Source organism: Nerophis lumbriciformis, linkage group LG30 (assembly GCF_033978685.3).
Source record: "Nerophis lumbriciformis linkage group LG30, RoL_Nlum_v2.1, whole genome shotgun sequence".
In the NCBI taxonomy this organism is placed as follows: Eukaryota; Metazoa; Chordata; class Actinopteri; order Syngnathiformes; family Syngnathidae; genus Nerophis; species Nerophis lumbriciformis.
The window spans coordinates 15,185,970-15,205,966 of NC_084577.2; the positions used below are offsets into that span (position 1 = coordinate 15,185,970).

At 38.8% G+C, this 19,997-nt stretch overlaps 2 protein-coding genes across 3 annotated transcripts in view; one reads left to right on the forward strand and one right to left on the reverse strand.

Moving 5' to 3' along the window:
- The window catches only part of git1 (G protein-coupled receptor kinase interacting ArfGAP 1), a 58,882-nt gene extending 49,546 nt beyond the window's left edge, over positions 1–9,336 (reverse strand). For both annotated transcript variants that reach the window (XM_061925623.1, XM_061925622.1), the window contains exon 1: positions 8,944–9,336. In XM_061925623.1, coding sequence (XP_061781607.1) covers positions 8,944–8,995 — 52 coding nt within the window. In that variant the 5' untranslated portion in view covers positions 8,996–9,336. The remainder of the gene's footprint in view (positions 1–8,943) is intronic.
- A 7-nt stretch (positions 9,337–9,343) lies between these two features.
- ankrd13b (ankyrin repeat domain 13B) overlaps positions 9,344–19,997 on the forward strand; it is a 157,119-nt gene continuing 146,465 nt past the window's right edge. Inside the window, exon 1 of the mRNA XM_061925624.1 lies at positions 9,344–9,381. The gene's annotated coding sequence lies outside the window, so the exon portion shown is untranslated. The remainder of the gene's footprint in view (positions 9,382–19,997) is intronic.

Sequence of the window (19,997 nt, forward strand, 5' to 3'; positions counted from 1 at the left end):
AAGTTGCAGACTCAGTCGGCTCCAACTAGGGATTTAACAATAAACGGTATTAATGATAACCTCAGTAAAACTCCCGATGGTTAGTATTCTCTTTTCAAATTAAAATAATCTAAAAACCGAGATTAATAACTACATTTTGATAAACTCACTGACTGACTGGCGGGTGCTAGCTGAAATGCTAACTTGAAAACAAGAGACATTAATGTATTTCACCATTAAGAAACAGCATACCTTAATCTAAAATTGTATAAACACGTTGCACTTTTAACAACAAAGCTATTAAATTGTGCACATTTAACCTACAAGCTGTGCTGTCATGGCAAAAAATTATCGATTAAAAAAATACGTGACAGAATTGGTTTTATGGTGCGTTCAAGGACCAAAAAATAGAACGGCCACGAGAAATTATAAATTATAATAGATTTAATTTGCTACTCACTTTTAATTTAAATAAATCCAATACTTAAAACAATAAAAGTTTTGCCATTAAAATAGTGGCTTTTCTAAAAGGTGTTTCTATTTATTTTAGTTACTTAAAAAGAATCGAAGGATTTCAGTGTGTGTATAAGTACGGATGATGTTCGAAAACCGGTTCGCCCCCTTGTTCGATAAGAAAAGAACCGATTTCATGGATTCAAATCCCTTTTTGAGAAATGGTTCCCGTTATCGAAGCCACTATAGTAAAGAAAAAGATTTGGTTCTTTATTCGAATCCCTGGGAACGAATCCCGTGTCACAGGAAATGTCCTGTGGCACGTCACAGGAAATGACATAGCTCAGTCATTCGGCAGCAGACACAGAAGCAGCAACAACAATGGACCGGAAAAAACGCTCCAAGGCATGGCTTCACTTTACTAAGAAATACGACGAGGAAACGGCTATCTGCAATTATTGCCAGGCTTTGCTTTCCTGTAAGGGGAGCAGTACAACAAACATGTTGAAACATGTTCAGGCCCTACATAACCTGAAGGTTAGAGAAAGGTGTCGTGGAGAAGCAGCGACAGAGATGACGAAGCACGCCCCTCTTCCTCTGCTTCAACCTGCAGTCCCAGTGATAGTGCCGGTGAGTAACTAACGTTAACGGTTGCCGGTTAATTTCCATATCTGCTCACTTGTAGCCTTTAGGCTAAAATAGCGTTACCTCTTATGTCAAGCAGGACTGCAGTAATGTTAGCTAGACTAACGTCATCTAAGCATAGTCAGTGGCTAACGGTAACGTTAGCCTTTTTGTATGTCTGATAACGTTAACGTTATCTTGTAGCCTACACCAATCCAGAGTTTGCAGGTCTGTCTAATAAATAATACTAATAATGCAGGATTTTCCCTGCAAGTATTTTTCTTAGGTGGCCTAATTAAAGGAACACTAACAGTCAATATTTATTTATTTAATTACATTTTTTTCTTAAAAAATATAAGTGAAAGGTGCCAAAAGTGAGTTTTTGTTAAACCAAGTATTGTGTGTTTTTTTTCCATATACAACAACCTATCTGGATTCGATAAGAGAATCGATAAGGAATCGATTCGATAATGGCATCGAAATCGATCATTTCTTAACAAACATCATCCCTATGTATACGGTTTTTTTGAGCACATTCAACAATATTGTGATTAGAATAATGGTGCACTGCTACTTTTGGTCACAAAAACAGTAATATAAAATGTTCCATTGTTACATTCATAACACTAACATTTGGTCTTCACTCCAGCAGCACTGAGAACGGACTAAGCCAAACTGCCTCTAGGTAATGTTGCAATTTCCAATGTAAACAATGTATTGACTCAGAAACATAATAATAAAACAAAATACAACAACTGGACAGAAGTTATCATAATCAGCTAATGTTCAAATGTTCCAATGAAAAAAAATATGTCATTAATAAAAACAATTTATATTTATTAACAAACCTAATAGTACCGAAAATTGGTACTGTTGAGTACCGGTATCAAATCCCGGGTAAAGTATTGGTTCAAATGTAAAAGGTACATATTCCTATGTGAGTGTGTGCATTTCTTCCTGGAAAAACCTGCATTTCTTCCTGGAAAAACCTCACATTAGCTGAAAGGGAAATGCAAAAGATGCCAAACACTAGAAATCCACATTTGTCTTTAACCCTCTGTCTAGGTTTTTTTTACATGAACAATGAACAAGAATTATACTGAAGTCTCTACTGCATTCAATTACTTGATGTTCATAAGTGGTGGTTAGTTTATTTATTTAGATGGAGAGTACTGAGAGAGTGAGAGCTGCAAATGCTAAGGGAGGAAGGTCAGTAGAGAGTACAATGATGTAATAAAAAGGTAGCAAGGTGTAGCCAGCATGCATTGTGCAATATAGCCGTAAAGCAATTTTGACAGCCTTAAATACACATTCACTGCAGCAGCTGTTATAATGTAAGTGCAGACAAAAGCATTCAGAAAACACACACAAGCACCAATAATTATGTGTCCGGAACTAAACGTGAGGGCATGTGATCAGTCATATGAATGATTTAGACCAGTAGAAGGCAAGCAAATGTCACAGTTGCTTTTTTAAAGGGCAAACAAAGCAATAATGCAGTAATTCTCAAACTGTGGTACAAGTACCACTAATCAGAGCCGTGTCTCCAGAGCGTATAGACAACTAAACAGGTGCCATGTTAAACACCTACGACTGGGGTCGGCAACCCGCGGCTCTGGAGCCGCATGCGGCTCTTTGATCACTCTGATGCGGCTCAGCTACATACTTGCCGACCCTCCCGATTTTCCCGGGAGATTTACGGATTTCGGTGCATCTCGCAGAAAACTCCCGGGATTAATATTCGCCAATTTTCCCCCTAATAATAATAATAAGGGCGTGCCATGATGGTACAGCATTTAGCGCCCTCTACAATCTGTATAAGCAGCGTGCCAGCCCAGCCATTTGTTGTATGCATCTTCTACTTGCACACGCAAGTGACAGCAAGGCATACTTGGTCAACAGCCACACAGGTTACACTGATGGTGGTCATATAAAACAACTTTAAGACTCTTACTAATAATGCGCCACACATTGAACCAAAACCAAAGAAGAATGACAAACACATTTCGGGAGAACACCTGCACCTTAAACACAACATAAACACAACAGAACAAATACCCAGAAACCCATGCAGCCCTGACTCTTCCGGGCTACATTATACACCCCTGCTACCACCAAACCCCGCCCCCACCCCAACCCTGCTCCCCCACACATCACACCCCCCCCCGGGGGTGTATAATGTAGCCCGGAAGAGTTAGGGCTGCATGGGATTCTGGGTATTTGTTCAGTTGTGTTTATGTTGTGTTACGGTGCAGATGTTCTCCCGAAATGTGTTTGTCATTCTTGTTTGGTGTGGTTTCACAGTGTGGCGCATTATTAGTAAGAGTGTTTAAGTTTTTTATACCGCCACCGTCAGTGTAACCTGTGTGGTTCTTGACCAAGTATGCCTTGCTGTCACTTACGTGAGCAAGCAGAAGCCCCGTACAACGTGTGGCTGGGCCGGCACGCTGGTTGTCATCACGGCACGTTCGAGAGAATAGTTGCCCTGAAATTCGTAGTCTGCCGGAAAAATCGGGAGGGTTGACAACTATGACGCTGTCAAGCGCCATTCATGTAAAACTCGCGGGCCGCACTAACATTCAATTTTCATATTAAGGTGTGGGCCGCGTGTCTGAGACCCTTGGTTTATACATAGCACAAAGCAAAAAAAAAAAATTTGTATGCAGTGTTATTTCATTTTAAATTTCAAAAGATTTTTGTGGCTCCCATTGTTTTCTTTAATTTGTGAAACTGGTCAAAATGGCTCTTTGAGTGGTAAAGGTTGCCGACCCCTGGCCTAGGACGTGTGCGGCTGTGCATGGAAGCATGCGATTGCAGTTGTTCTGACATTGTTTTCCTGACGAAATAAAACAAAATAAGTCTAAATATAGTTCTAAATGGGCCACCATAGTGGTTCGATCCCCAGACTCGGGATCTTTGTGTGGAGTTTGAATGTTCTCCCTGTGACTGCATGGGTTCCTTCAGCATAATCCGGCTTCCTCCCACGCAGCTTCCTCCCACCTCCAAAGACATGCACCTGGGGATAGGTTGATTGGCAACACTAAATTGGCCCTAGTGTGTGAATGTGAGTGTGAATGTTGTCTGTCTATCTGTGTTGGTCTGCGATGAGGTGGCAACTTGTCCAGGGTGTACCCCGCCTTCCGCCCGAATGCAGATGGGATAAACTCCAGAAAATGGATGGATAGAGCTACTGTGTGGAACAATTTCCCTTGTGGATCAATAAAGTTTGTCTAAGTTCTAAATATAATCCAGCTCATAAATGCATTGCATTTGAGCAATTTTGCGGCCGTATTTGATGCACTCCACTGTATACGTTCATGCAGTGTTAAGCGACCAACAGGCTGTCTAACACACTCTAGACACACAATAAATGTATGAATAATAAAGGTATTACAGTCATTTTTCCAAAATCCTCATTAGCTTTGGACCAATAATTACAGAGAAATTATGACTTTTGTGTGAAGTACTTCAACTGTGGTGGCTGCCGCTAATTAATTGTTTGTAATCAGTGCACTATATAGGCCTGTGCTTTTACTTTAGCTTTTTGGAATATTTCTCATAGGTTTTGCTGTGGCAAGTCTGCATGGCCTTCTGGTTTTATTATAACCATACTTGAATACTGAACTAATGCTGCTTTTTTTCTGCAATATGTATTTGTATATGTATATATGTAGTTTGGATTGTTGGTGACACATGCAAAAAAGGTGCAATTTTGAAGCAAGGTTTGGTCAGGCAAAGTGTATTAATTCACTGTTATTGAGAGTGTGACATACCACATTTCATATGTGTATTGTAGCTGAGATAGGCTCCAGCGCCCCCCGCAACCCCGAAGGGAATAAGCGGTAAAAAATGGATGGATGGATGTATGCTTGCTTACCCCGCACAAGAAACTGTTGCCATTTATTGACACTGTAGCCTTCCGATAACTTTTACTTTCCATTATTTTCTTCGATGTGATGCAAATGATTACCCCATTTTTGCAGAGTGGGGCGTCCCCATGCCACACAACAAGGCACGTTTACAAGGCTGAAAGCTCTTCAATTAAAATACATTTCTAATGAGGAAGTGCTGTGTCACTTAGCGGTGGCTCCAAACTAGTGTCCAACATGGCGCCCTGTAGTCACGAGTGGGACTTTTAAACAATCCTTGAGGAAAATCGTCAGAAACAGAGTTTTCCATACTCTCTCTTAGTGGTACGCCAAAGAATCACTCAATTATGTGCAATCAATTTAGACTTTTTATTTTAATTCAATATTTTCCTACAGTGTTACTGTTGAAACTGTGTGTAATATTACAGTGGCCAAAAATGTTAAATATGCTGGTTAAATATAACCGTTGCCTTGTTTTTAATGAATACTTGGGCCTACTACGCTGCTGTATATTAATGTTGGTCATTATGGTGGTACTTGGAGAGCAAAGTGTTTATTGAGGCGGGACTTGGTGAAAAAAGTTTGAGAACTACTGCAATAATGCATAGCTTCATTGGCATAAATGAGTTACACACAATAAAATGACTCTGGAGGATAATTCTGACTGCATTGGATTGACTCGATTTGTGTGGCTTAAAGGGGAACATTATCACCAGACCTATGTAAGCATCAATATATACCTCGATGTTGCAGAAAAAAGACCATATATTTTTTTAACCGATTTCCGAACTCTAAATGGGTGAATTTTGGCGAATTAAACACCTTTCTAATATTCGCTCTCGGAGCGATGACGCTACGTTGTGACGTCACATCGGGAAGCAATCCGCCATTTTCTCAAACACAGAGTCAAATCAGCTCTGTTATTTTCCGTTTTTTTCGACTGTTTTCCATACCTTGGAGACATCATGCCTCGTCGGTGTGTTGTCGGAGGGTGTAACAACACGAACAGGGACGGATTCAAGTTGCAACAGTGGCCCAAAGATGCGAAAGTGGCAAGAAATTGGACGTTGTTCCGCACACTTTACCGACGAAAGCTACGCTACGACAGAGATGGCAAGAATGTGTGGATATCCTGCGACACTCAAAGCAGATGCATTTCCAACGATAAAGTCAAAGAAATCTGCCGCCAGACCCCCATTGAATCTGCCGGAGTGTGTGAGCAATTCAGGGACAAAGGACCTCGCTAGCACGGCAAGCTATGGCGGCAGTTTGTTCCCGCAGACGAGTGAGCTAAACACCCTATCGACCCTAGCTTCCCTGGCCTGCTGACATCAACTCCAAAACTGGACAGATCAGCGTTCAGGAAAAGAGCGCGGATGAGGGTATGCCTCCAGAATATATTAATTGATGAAAATTGGGCTGTCTGCACTCTCAAAGTGCATGTTGTTGCCAAATGTATTTCATATGTTGTAAACCTAGTTCATATTTGTTAGTTTCCTTTAATGCCAAACAAACACATACCAATCGTTGGTTATAAGGCGATCGCCGAATTTGTCCTCGCTTTCTCCCGTGTCGCTGGCTGTCGTGTCGTTTTCGTCGGTTTCGCTTGCATACGGTTCAAACCGATATGGCTCAATAGCTTCAGTTTCTTCTTCAATTTCGTTTTCGCTACCTGCCTCCACATTACAACCATCCGTTTCAATACATTCGTAATCTGTTGAATCGCTTAAGCCGCTGAAATCCGAGTCTGAATCCGAGCTAATGTCGCTATAGCTTGCTGTTCTTTCCGCCATGTTTGTTTGTGTTGGCTTCACTATGTGACGTCACAGGAAAATGGACGGGTGGTTAAAATCAGGCACTTTGAAGCTTTTTTTAGGGATATTGCGTGATGGGTAAAATTTTGAAAAAAACTTCGAAAAATATAATAAGCAACTGGGAACTGATTTTTAATGGTTTTAACCATTCTGAAATTGTGATAATGTTCCCCTTTAAGCCGGTTCACGATTAAATATGTACCGGTAACTACAATTGAAATACTAAGACAAAATATGAAAATTAAAGCTACCACATAAACTATCACATATTGACATAACTTGCTGAATAGCCAAAGTTGGCTATTGACATTAGCTACCATGTTAGCCAAACTAGCGACTCTGGGAAGAAAATGATTTAAAGCCTTTCCATGCAAGTACTTAAATTATTAAAAAGAAAATGTAAGATGGTGAAATAATGAACTGTTTATTTATTTTAGCATATATCTATATGGTATATTTGAGCCAAACAGGATAAACGTTAGCTTTCTAGCTTAGCAATGCCAGTGTGTTTAGAGCAGTGGTTCTTAACCTTGTTGGAGGTAACGAACCCCACCAGTTTCATATGCGCATTCACCGAACCCTTCTTTAGTGAAAAATAAAATGTTTTTTGTTTTTCAAATTCAAGACAAAGTTATGTTTTTGGTAACACTTTAGTATGGGGAACATATTCTAAGTACCAAAGACTTAATTTAGAGTTATTTGGTTAGGGTTTAGGGTTATAATAAGGCCATGCCGAATAAGGCATTAATAAGTACTTAATAATGACTAGTTAAGAGCCAATATGTTACTAATTTGCATGTTAATAAGCAACTAATTGGTGGTGAATATGTTCCCCATACTAAAGTGTTACCATGTTTTTTTACTGGTGCACAAAATGAACCGTGCATGAACATCACCTTGTTCAAACAACAAAACCAACACAGTGCATAAACTCACAACAAACTACACACCTGCAAATCAGTCTGACTTCTGCTGTTGCCATAACCATAATACGCCGATAGGGAGAAGTTTTTATTTACACAATGAGTCGGGTGTCTTTTGACCTCCGCCAAACCCCTGAGACCGACTCACCGAACCCCTAGGGTTCCATCGAACCCAGGTTAAGAACCACTGGTTTAGAGCCTGGAAAACCATAACAAACAATTATTCTGGTTTTTTTATTCAATATTTTCCTACAGTTTCACTGTTTAAACTGTGTGTAATGTTACAGTGGCCAAAAATATTAAATATACTTGTTAAATATAACCTCTGCCTAGTTTTTAATGAATACGTGGACCCACTACGCTACTGTATATTAATGTTGGTCATTATTTTGGTACTTGGAGAGCCAAGTGTTTTAATGAGGCTGGACTTGGTGAAAATAATAATAATTGCATGCTATGCAATAATGCATAGCTTCATTGGCATAAATGAGTTATACACAATAAAATAATTCAGGAGGATCGGCTCCAGCACCACCCGCGACCCCGAAAGGGACAAGCGGTAGGAAATGGATGGATGGAGGATAATTCTGACTGCATTGGACTGACTCGATTTGTGTCGCTTAAGCCGGTTCACAATATGTTACAACTATTGATATACTGAGACAAAATATGGAAATTTAAGCTATTCCCACATAAACTATCACATATTGACATAACTTGCTATTCAGCCAAAGTTGGCTATTGACATTAGCTACCTCGTTAGCCAAACTAGCGACTCTGGGAAGAAAACGATTTAAAGCCTTTCCATGCAAGTACTTCAATTACTCAAAGGAAGATGTAAGCTGGTGAAATGTTGAACTGTTTATTTATTTGAGCATTCATTGTTATGTTATGTATATTTGTGCCAAAGAGGATAAACGTTAGCTTGTTAGCTTAGCAATGCTAGTGTGTTTAGAGCCAGGAAACCATAACAAACAATTCTTCACATTTAAAAGCGACATAAATCTTCTACTAAACCAAAAAATCACTACAGTCCAATCACACACGTCCTTGTTAAATAAATAAACCCCCTCTAGAGGTGAGACACTACGTGCTAACAATATGCCCCATTTAAAAACACGCCTATTTTCGCTCAATATGTTGCGGCCTAAGCGACGCTTTGAAGCCCCGTCTGTTTCCTGTTTTGCGCACCCAGTGACAGACCGCGCAACCACGGACCGGTTTTCCCCCAACGTGCCGCTCCTCGGCGGTAATCATCCCCGGTGTGTTTGCATCCCCTACCTGGTGCACTGCAGTCAGCGCAGATTTCCGTCCGTTGTAGCTTTCTTGACATATCGAAAGTGTCTAAAAAAAAAACCGAGAGGTGGATGTCGGCGATGATGATGTGCCCGTTCGCCTTTCCTCCCCTCCGGAGCCACAAGACCAACGTCAGCCGATGCAGACCCTCAATCCCCGGAAGCCGGCTGGTGTGAAAGGTTTTCCCGGCCAGTTGATTGTTGAATTTCCCGTATGATTCTCGGGTTCATTCGCCACATGCATTAGCAAACTCTTGCACTATATGGTATTATGTGTAGACATGGCGTGGTTAATGGCACCGTGGCTGTGTAATAAAGCGCTTACCGCAGTTACTCTACTCTCTTTAGGCTTGCACTTACAGTAACTCGCCGGGGGACGGCAGCTCTTTACCTGCAACACACCCAATACAGCAGCTGCATAACCGTGAGTATTAAAAAAAAGAACAGAATATTATTTTTCAAAGCTGATGTGCATTTTACACTGGAATCCATATAGTAGTAGAAGCAATCAGTATTTCTCATTTTCCAGCTGCCTTGAGACTTGTAGAGCAGTGTTTTTCAACCTTTTTTGAGCAGGCGCAGTTTTTTCATTGAAAAAGTCTGGAGGCACACCACCAGTAGAAAAAAAATGAAACTCAGTAGACAATAACAAGTCCTTGTCACAATTGTTGGATATGACTTTAAACCATAACCAACCATGCATCGATATAGCTCTTGTCTCAAAGTAGGTGTACTGTCACGACCTGTCACAGCACGCCGTGACTTATTTCGAGTTTTTTTGTGTTTTTCCTTGCGTAGTGTTTTAGTTCTTGTCTTGCGCTCCTATTTTGGTGGCTTTTCCTCTTTTGTTGGTATTTTGCTGTTTCAGATTCATGTTTTAGCAATCAAGAATATTGAAGTATCTTTTTTTGTGGGGGAATTGTTGATTGTCATGTTATGTTCGGATGTACTTTGTGGACGTCGTCTCTGCTCCACACGCTGTAAGTCTTTGCTGTCATCCAGCATTCTGTTTTTGTTTACTTTGGAGCCAGTTCAGTTTTAGTTTCGTTCTGCATAGCCATCCCTAAGATTCAATGCCTTTTCTTAGGGGCACTCACCTTTTGTTTATTTTTGGTTTAAGCATTAGATACCTTTTTACCTGCACGCTGCCTCCCGCTGTCACCTGCACATTGTGATCACGACAAACCATCGTCGTCTCACACGACCTGTTCCCGACATCTACAAAGCAATTAGCTACCAGCTGCCACCTACTGATATAGAAGAGAATAACATGGTTACTCTACCGAGCTCTAGAGAGCACCGACACTCAACAATGGCATGTTATTTGCGGATTATAATTATCCATCCATCCATCCATTTTCTACCGCTTATTCCCTTTGGGGTCGCGGGGGGCGCTGGAGCCTATCTCAGCTACAATCGGGCGGAAGGCGGGGTACACCCTGGACAAGTCGCCACCTCATCGCAGATTATAATTACTGGTTTGCAAAAAATAATTTTAACCCAAATAGGTGAAACTACATAATCTCCCACGGCACACCAGACTGTATCTCGCGGCACGCACAGTTGTTGAAAAACACTATTCTAGAGAAGTCATTGTCTTTGTGTACAATTTTAATGGGCAGTATAGATTTGTCCAGTTCTGTACACGAGTGTCCACAATTTTTCCCCAAAAGGGCTGCATACTGAAAATAAGTTATATTAAGTGGTTTCCTTACCTAGCAGGCACATGACATTAAAACAACGTTGAGAACTTGTTGAATTAGGTCGAGACGTTGAGCAACTCAAGCATAACGGTGAAACAACATGCTTTTTGACGATGTTTAATCAATTATGGGTTCTGATGTTGATTTGACTATTGAATTTTGGTCATTTACCAACCAAAATTCTACAACACAAATACAACGTTAAAACAACATACTTTTTGTCAACGTCTATTCAATGTCAGGTTGTGACGTGGATTTGACCATTGAACTTTGATAATTTCCCAACCAACAACATGGATCCAACGTTGTACATCAACGTTGTCTTGATTTACAAATACAACTATTTTGCAACGATGTTTCAAATTCATTTTTAAAGGACATCTATGTATAATCAACTTTGTATCAATGTCTTGTGTCTGCTGGGTAGTAATTACTGATTTTTAATATTTTCACAAGGTACTCATATTTATTCAAGGAAACAATCACTGCTAGCATAATTCACATTTTCACCAATTTATACTCTATTTGTGGTAAATTTTCTGATATAATAATTATAATTGTATATGGGTTGTGTTTTCATTGTAAGCATTCTGTAACTAAAGTCGTAGAACTCATCCTAGGGTTGCCAACTTCTTGAAAAAAAATAAGAGAACCCTTGCAGGGCTTGTCAAACTAATTTCTTTTAACCCTTGTTATTTGTGTGAAAGACATTTTATGATATCCACTAAGGCATACTTGCCAACCTTGAGACCTCCGAATTCGGGAGATGGGGGCGGGGGGGTGGGGGGTGATGGGTGGGGGGGTGTATATTGTAGCGTCCCGGAAGAGTTAGTGCTGCTAGGGGTTCTGGGTATTTGTTCTGTTGTGTTTATGTTGTGTTACGGTGCGGATGTTCTCCCGAAATGTGTTTGTCATTCTTGTTTGGTGTGGGTTCACAGTGTGGCGCATATTTGTAACAGTGTTAAAGTTGTTTATACAGCCACCCGCAGTGTGACCTGTATGGCTGTTCACTTATGTGTGTGTAAAAGCCGCATATATTATGTGAATGGGCCGGCACGCTGTTTGTATGAAGGAAAAGCGGACGTGATGACAGGTTGTAGAGGACGCGGACGCTAAAGGCAGTTCCTTTAAGGCACGCCCCCAATATTGTTGTCTGGGTGGAAATCGGGAGTATGGTTGCCCCGGGAGATTTTTGGGAGGGGCACTGAAATTCGTGAGTCTCCCGGGAAAATTGGGAGGGTTGGCAAGTATGCACTAAGGTTGAATGGAGGCCACAGGACTCTTCTTGTTTGTTGAAGATGTTTCAAAGTTTCATCATTCAACCTTTGTGGATTACCTGACCTAATGACAATTTACACAAAGATTTTGTGTCATACTATTTGACTCCAACCAAAATTTAATTAGATGCACAGGTTTTGGATTACTTTGAATACATCGGAAACAAATTGTTCAATAACAATTTTTTTGTGCAAAATATTAGTGTGTGAATGTGACTGCGAATGGTTGTCTGTCTATCTGTGTTTGCCCTGCGGTGAGATGGCGATTTGTCCAGAGTGTATCCTGCCTTCCGCCTGAGTGCAGCTGGGTTAGACTCCCCCCTCCGTGACCCTGAAAGGGACAAGTGTTATAGGATGGAAAATAACTAAATTAACAGAATAATCAAATATTTTTTGTCTTAGATAGAAATATTTCCTGCTCAATTTAACATAATAAAAGTATGCATATGTCTTTAACAGAAGTCTGACCTGCTTAACTTAAAACAGTATACATTCAGTGTGCAGCTTTATGATAGAGGAGGGCTCCAATTTTCATCACTGTAAGAACTACTAGAACAAAAAGAGATGTGAGATAGTTGTGATTTATTAATGTGACTGGCAACATTACAATCAGGCTTTATTTATGATGGAGATCTCCACTCAAACAGTGTGGTTAGTGTCTTTATGCTATATTGTGTTAATTTTTAATCAAACAGAAGCATATGTCACATTTGAACACTTATATTTATGAAGCAAATATTATTTGACCCTTTGATGAGTTACTGTTTTACCTGTTCGACTCCTGTAGTGTCACTATCGTAAAGCTGGACACATAATGTTTCTGTTCAGCAACTTAGATACACATCTAGTGTTTTGTGAACAAGACAATATTTTACTAACAACAAGAAAGCAAAGTTGTTAAATGACACTTAATACTACTACAGTTTTTTAGCATGTACCTCATACATATAGTTTGGCTATCCCATTGGAGAAAAATGATCTGCGAATTTACCAAATTGTGAGGTAAAAAGTTTTATTTGGAGTTTGATTACTAAAAGCTAGACAGCTAGTTGCCGCCACACTGAGGCACTGACAACAGCCAAGGCAGAACGAACAGATGCCAGAAAAGTCGAGCGCCAATGAGTTTGACAGGTGAGCGATCAGTCACACTGGCATCCATTCGCTTAGATCAGGCCTGGGCAATTATTTTGACTTGGGGGCCAAATTTTGAGAAAAAAATGTGTCTGGGGGCCGGTATATCACGGTATATATATATACACTAATACAAAACCTCACAATAATGTCTGAATGAATGCTAAAAACGTTATTACAGATCGCCTTAAACAACGGAATGGAATTTGAAGGATAAAACACTGAATATTGACAACATATGAACGTCACACCCCCTTGATTGACATATCTTACAATGAAACGAAACACAACACAAATGCAACAAACACAGCGAAATATGAACGCAAAGGGTAAAAAACCCCACTTACAATCTGATACATCTGATACATCACTAAGCTTCAGAAGTTTGTTGTAAAAAATCTCCTTCCGCATCTGTCCCTGACACCCACATTTCAGGCTCTGGAAACACTCTGTGGAAACACTCCCCACCCACACTGCTTGGTGCTTCGTCTGAGCAGCTGTGACTTAGATTACCATAGTAACTAATTAGATGACCATAGTAACTAATTAGATGACCATAGTAACTCATTAGATTACCGTAGTAATTAATTTGATTACCATAGTAACCCATTAAATTACCATAGTAACTAATATATCATGCAAAAGTGCAGATTCCAACCATTGAAATACTTTGTATAGTTCAACACTTAGAGTCATTAGAAAACATAATACATAATAATGGCAGCTACACTTTCTATCTTAAAGATCTAAATAAATTATTTGAGGATGTCCGCGGGCCACATTGAAAAGCTTAATTTGCCCAGGTCTGGCTTAGATGGTAGCAGACTTGCTCGAATCTATTGATATTTAACAAATTATTGTTAATTTTCACGGTAATAAAAATAGAGCGTTGCTTGTCAGCCCTATACGGACAGCGTACTTTTGTTTCTAAATACGGGACGATTCTGTTTTTCAAGGGGCGGTTGGCAATCCCACCTTAACACCATGCTTTGACAGTTGAAATGATTATTTTGAAATGTTCCTCACCTTAGAAACTTAGTGGCACAATAAAAACTACAGAGGCTACAAATAACCTCCATGCAAATCAACTGAACTATAACATTTTAACAATACAGGGGAAAAATAAAGCCTACAAATGTATCATTTAGAATAGTGTGTATAAGAACTTAAACAAATGAATTAGGGATGAGCCGATCAATCTGCCACCGATCAGTATTGGCCGATTCTATTAAAGTACTTAATCGCCATTTAGGATTAATGCTTTTTTTTATTACAGGTCACAAACACTGATCCCCTCTGCTAATATTTTATTTATTTTTAGTCCCCAGCTAACAAGCTAACCACTAATTGTGTATCTCCATATACGGTGCAAAGTCGCTCTCCTAAGTTAATAATAATCACCTCTGTTACAGAAAATTAACTGCATTTCTCACTGTAATATGCATTATTATCTCTATTGTCATCATGTATTAGGACAAAGCTAACATGTTACACATGAGAGCAAGCCAGGAGCAGTAACAATAACTTGCATACCTACATGTGGAACTAGGATACTGAACAAATCCAAAACTAAACAGTGAAGCAGAAAAGTTAATCCTAATGTTGCTACATTTCTTTCAACTCTGGCTATTTGGTGTGCGTTTTCAGACGGTGTGAGTGACCAGTCAGGTGGCTTAAAAACAGCTCACAAATGAACATCTGTGAATCGGTGTCCATTGTTCACTTGAGAGAGCCATTCAAAAGACTTGATTTGTCCACGAACGTCACATCTCTTATCAGTAATCCATTCCAAAAGGTCTGATGAAGACTGAATCGTATGAAAACTTAAGTACTTTTACCAGCATAGCAGGTACTATCATTACACACTCTGGCCTGGCTCATTTTCTGTACTGTCTTTCCCTTAAACCGTTCCCCCTGCAACTCAACTAGGAACCGTTACACCCTATTGTAACAGACACCTTGCATGGGATGATATATTGGCAGATGGACAAGTTTATTATGCACAATGTTTGGATGTACAATAACTGATTCTGTGTGCCAAAACCAAAGCATACTTCTGGCGAAAATCTCAGTTGAAAACCAAATCCTGCAAAAAAGTCAGCATGATACCGTAGTACATGTAAAAAAGAAAGCTTTCTATAAGTATTATTACTGAATGTCAAAGTTAACGCTTTAACTCATTCGATTAATCACAACAAAAGTGTTGCATTAATCGTGTATAAATGCAGATTAATCGTGCAAATTATTTGGACTGCAAAATTATTTTTATCTTATACAGCACTGTATTTTTACCTTAACCATGAAGGGTTACCTGAAAGGTGGAGCAGGTTGCGTTGCCGTCAATGATCAGGTCAATGCAAAGTGAGGGATTAGTAGGGGTGTGGGAAAAAATCAATTCGAGTTCAAATCGCCATTCTCACGTTGTACGATTCAGTATCGATTCTCATTTTTCAAAAATCGATTTTTATTTTTTTATTTTTTTTATTAATCAAAACAATACACAGCAATACCATAACAATACAATCCAATTCCAAAACCAAACCCGACCCAGCAACACTCAGAACAGCAATAAACAGAGCAATTGAGAGAAGACACAAACACGACACAGAACAACCCAAAAGCAGTAAAACAAAAATTAATATTATTAATAACAGTATCAATATTAGTAACAATTTCAACATAGCAGTGATTAAAAATCCCTCATTGACATTATCATTAGACATTTATAAAAAAAATAAAAAAAAGAACAATAGTGTCACAGTGGCTTACACTTGCATCACATCTCATAAGCTTGACAACACATTGTGTCTAATATTTTCACAAAGATAAAATAAGTCATATTTTTGGTTCATTTAATAGTTAAAACAAATTTACATTACTGCAATCAGTTGATAAAACGTTGTCCTTTACAATTATAAAAGCTTTTTATAAAAATCTACTACTCTGCTTGCATGTCAGCAGACTGGGGTAGATCCTGCTGAAATCCTATGTATTGAATGAATAGAGAATTGTTTTGAATCGGAAAAATATCGTCGTTGAATCGAAAAAAATCGATTTATAATCGAATCGTGACCCTAAGAATCGATATTGAATCGAATCGGGGGACACCCAAAGATTCGCAGCCCTAGTGATTAGACTGCGACAAGTTTTTTATATTACTGGCAAATTTCACTTCAAAAACACTCAGATGGCACTTTAGATAAAACTGTCATTTTTGAACAAATAAATTCCATGCATTCAAGTAAAACATTTAAAATTGCATTTGTGTCAAAATATAGATTTTTTTAAAAGTGAATTCAAAATTAGTATTTTTTGGTGATTAATTGCGATTAATCAAAAAATTAAATTGAATCGACATAGAGATCGACTGATATGTTTTTTTCAGAGCGGATACAAATACCAATTATTAGTAGTCAATATTTGATATTCATTTGCAGTAAAAGTTATTTAAACATGAATAGTATACGTCAGTAAAAGAGCTGGACAAGTTGTTTTTTAACATTATTTTTAAGAAAACATCGAACTTGTGGCGTCGTAATGTTTTTGTGGCATTAATGTTGCGGTTAATTCAACACCAATAAACATCAGGGTCAAGACACACCCGACTAATTGTGTAAATAAAAACTTCTCCCTATTGGCGTATTATGGATACGCTCAAACAATGTTCCCTCTAATTTTCCATAAGCGTGAGCAAACGCAAAAACTCCTTGAGTGGAGCACATGTGAGCACACCTGTCCCAAACCTGACTAAATAACAAATGCAATGTTTCATTATTATAATCAAATGACAGCTGTCATTTCCATGAGATTATTTTCTAATATAAGTGTTTTGGCCCACTTACAATGACAATAACAACAAATATCGTTTTTCATGAGCTGTGTACTAGTATTGTATGTCTGGGTGGAAAACGAAGAAAAGGAACAGACTTTGCTGTGAAAATAAATAAATAATTTTATTTGATCATTTATCATTTAAAATGACATGAGAGTGGCACTTGCCAAGGTGAAGCCACGCATGTCTGAACTGGTCTCTCAAAGGCAACAGAAGAAGTCAGACTGATTTGCAAGTGTGTAATTTGTTGTGAGTTCATGCACTGTGTTGGTTTTGTTCTTTGAACAAGGTGATGTTCATGCACAGTTCATTTTGTGCACCAGTAAAAAACATAACTTTGCCTTGAATTTGAAAAAAATAAAAAATATTTTTCACTGGGGGTTCGGTACCTCCAACAAGGTTAAGAACCACTGCACTAGCAAAAACGAATAAAAGACGACGGGAAAGAAGGACAAAAACTGAATTTCCTGGAAAAAAATTAAGTTTTGAAAGCTAGGTAGAAGAGATGTATCGTATACAAGCGACCAGGGGGGCGGGGCATGCAGTGGAGGAAAAAAAGGCATTTTTTTCTCAAGCAGGGCAAACGGGCTAGTTAACTAATTATTATAATTTTTTAATACTAAATACTGGTATAATATGTGTATGTATTGCATCTGCTCATGTGATTCAGTTGTAGTTGAAGAAAAAAGAAAAAGGCCGATACCAATAAAAAGAGGCCTAGTTTGCCTAGTTTGACAGCACTCGTTAATATAATTAGTTGTATCAAACTTACAAACCCTGTTTCCATATGAGTTGGGAAATTGTGTAAAATATAAATGGAATACAATGATTTGCAAATCATTTTCAACCCATATTCAGTTGAATATGCTACAAAGACAACATATTTGATGTTCAAACTGATAAACATTTTTTTTTTTGCAAATAATCATTAACTTTAGAATTTGATGCCAGCAACACGTGACAAAGAAGTTGGGAAAGGTGGCAATAAATACTGATAAACTTGAGGAATGCTCATCAAACACTTATCTGGAACATCCCACAGGTCAACAGGCAAATTGGGAACAGGTTGGTGCCATGATTGGGTATAAAAGTAGATTCCATGAAATGCTCAGTCATTCACAAACAAGGATGGGGCGCGGGTCACGACTTTGTCAACAAATGCGTGAGCAAATTGTTGAACAGTTTAAGAAAAACCTTTCTCAACCAGCTATTGCAAGGAATTTAGGGATTTCACCACCTACGGTCCGTAATATCATCAAAGGGTTCAGAGAATCTGGAGAAATCACTGCACGTAAGCAGCTAAGCCTGTGACCTTCGATCCCTCAGACTGTACTGCATCAACAAGCGACATCAGTGTGTAAAGGATATCACCACATGGGCTCAGGAACACTTCAGAAACCCACTGTCAGTAACTCAGTAACTACAGTTGGTCGCTACATCTGTTAGCGCAAGTTAAAACTCTCCTATAAAGTCGAAAACCGTTTATCAACAACACCAAAAAACGCCGTCGGCTTCGCTGGGCCTGAGCTCATCTAAGATAGACTGATACAAAGTGGAAAAGTGTTCTGTGGTCTGACGAGTCCACATTTCAAATTGTTTTTGGAAACTGTGGACGTCATGTCCTCCGGACCAAAGATGAAAAGAACCATTCGGATTGTTATAGGCGCAAAGTTGAAAAGCCAGCATCTGTGATGGTATTGGGGTGTATTAGTGCCCAAGACATGGGTAACTTACACATATGTGAAGGCACCATTAATGCTGAAAGGTACATACAGGTTTTGGAGCAACATATGTTGCCATCCAAGCAACGTTACCATGGACGCCCCTGCTTATTTCAGCAAGACAATACCAAGCCACGTGTTACATCAACGTGACTTCATAGTAAAAGAGTGCGGGTACTAGGCTGGCCTGCCTGTAGTCCAGACCTATCTCCCATTGAAAATGTGTGGCGCATTATGAAGCCTAAAATACCACAACGGAGACCCCCGGACTGTTGAACAACTTAAGCTGTACATCAAGCAAGAATGGGAAAGAATTCCACCTGAGAAGCTTAAAAAATGTGTCTCCTCAGTTCCCAAACGTTTACTGAGTGTTGTTAAAAGGAAAGGCCATATAACACAGTGGTGAACATGCCCTTTCCCAACTACTTTGGCACGTGTTGCAGCCATGAAATTCTAAGTTAATTATTATATGCAAAAAAAAAAAAAAAAAGTTTATGAGTTTGAACATCAAATATCTTGTCTTTGTAGTGCATTGAATTGAATATGGGTTGAAAAGGATTTGCAAATCATTGTATTCCGTTTATATTTACATCTACATCATTTCCCAAGTCATATGGAAACGGGGTTTGTAATTAAATTTACATCGTGCCTTTTTGCTCTTTATTTTCCATTTTACGTCACTATTACCATGCATTGTTAAATGTGCTCAAAAAGTACTTATATACACACACACTGAAATTTTTGACCAAGTTTTATTTTTCAAAATAAATAGGTAAGCAGACGCACAATATATTTTTTTTTTGCAGAAGAAACATTATGTCTTCCTGAATCAAGTCTGCACATGCGCAGTAACGTGACATAGTCCATTGCTGATTAAGCATTTTGATGTATTTTTAAGCGCATGAATTAAGATGAAAAAATCCCGGCAAATAATTATTTTTAAATAAATGAAAACTTTATCAATCATTTTGTATGAGATGTTTAAAACCTTCTAAAAATCGCCAGCCTGGGTTTGCCTAAAAATAAGTTCGCCCCTGGGTTGTGTATGGATCGTCACATCTATCACTCGGTGACTAAGAGAGCCCAGACTGTAAGTTTATTGTGCACAATTTGAATTGTGTAGTTGCTCAGACAGCAATGAGTTCATACCAGTTTTCTACAGTATATTAACACATGGAATGGATTGGATAACGACACACAGAAGGGTCTTTCTACCTCACACTTTAAAGTGAAAGGAAATAAACAGATTTTTGATCGTATCTCAGTGAATATAGCAACTTTTTATTTAGTTCGCCGTCACTTTTTTTTGTAAAAGAAATAGAAAAAAAGCAACACTAAATTATATCAGGAGGGCTAAATAATATGTTAGGGGGGCT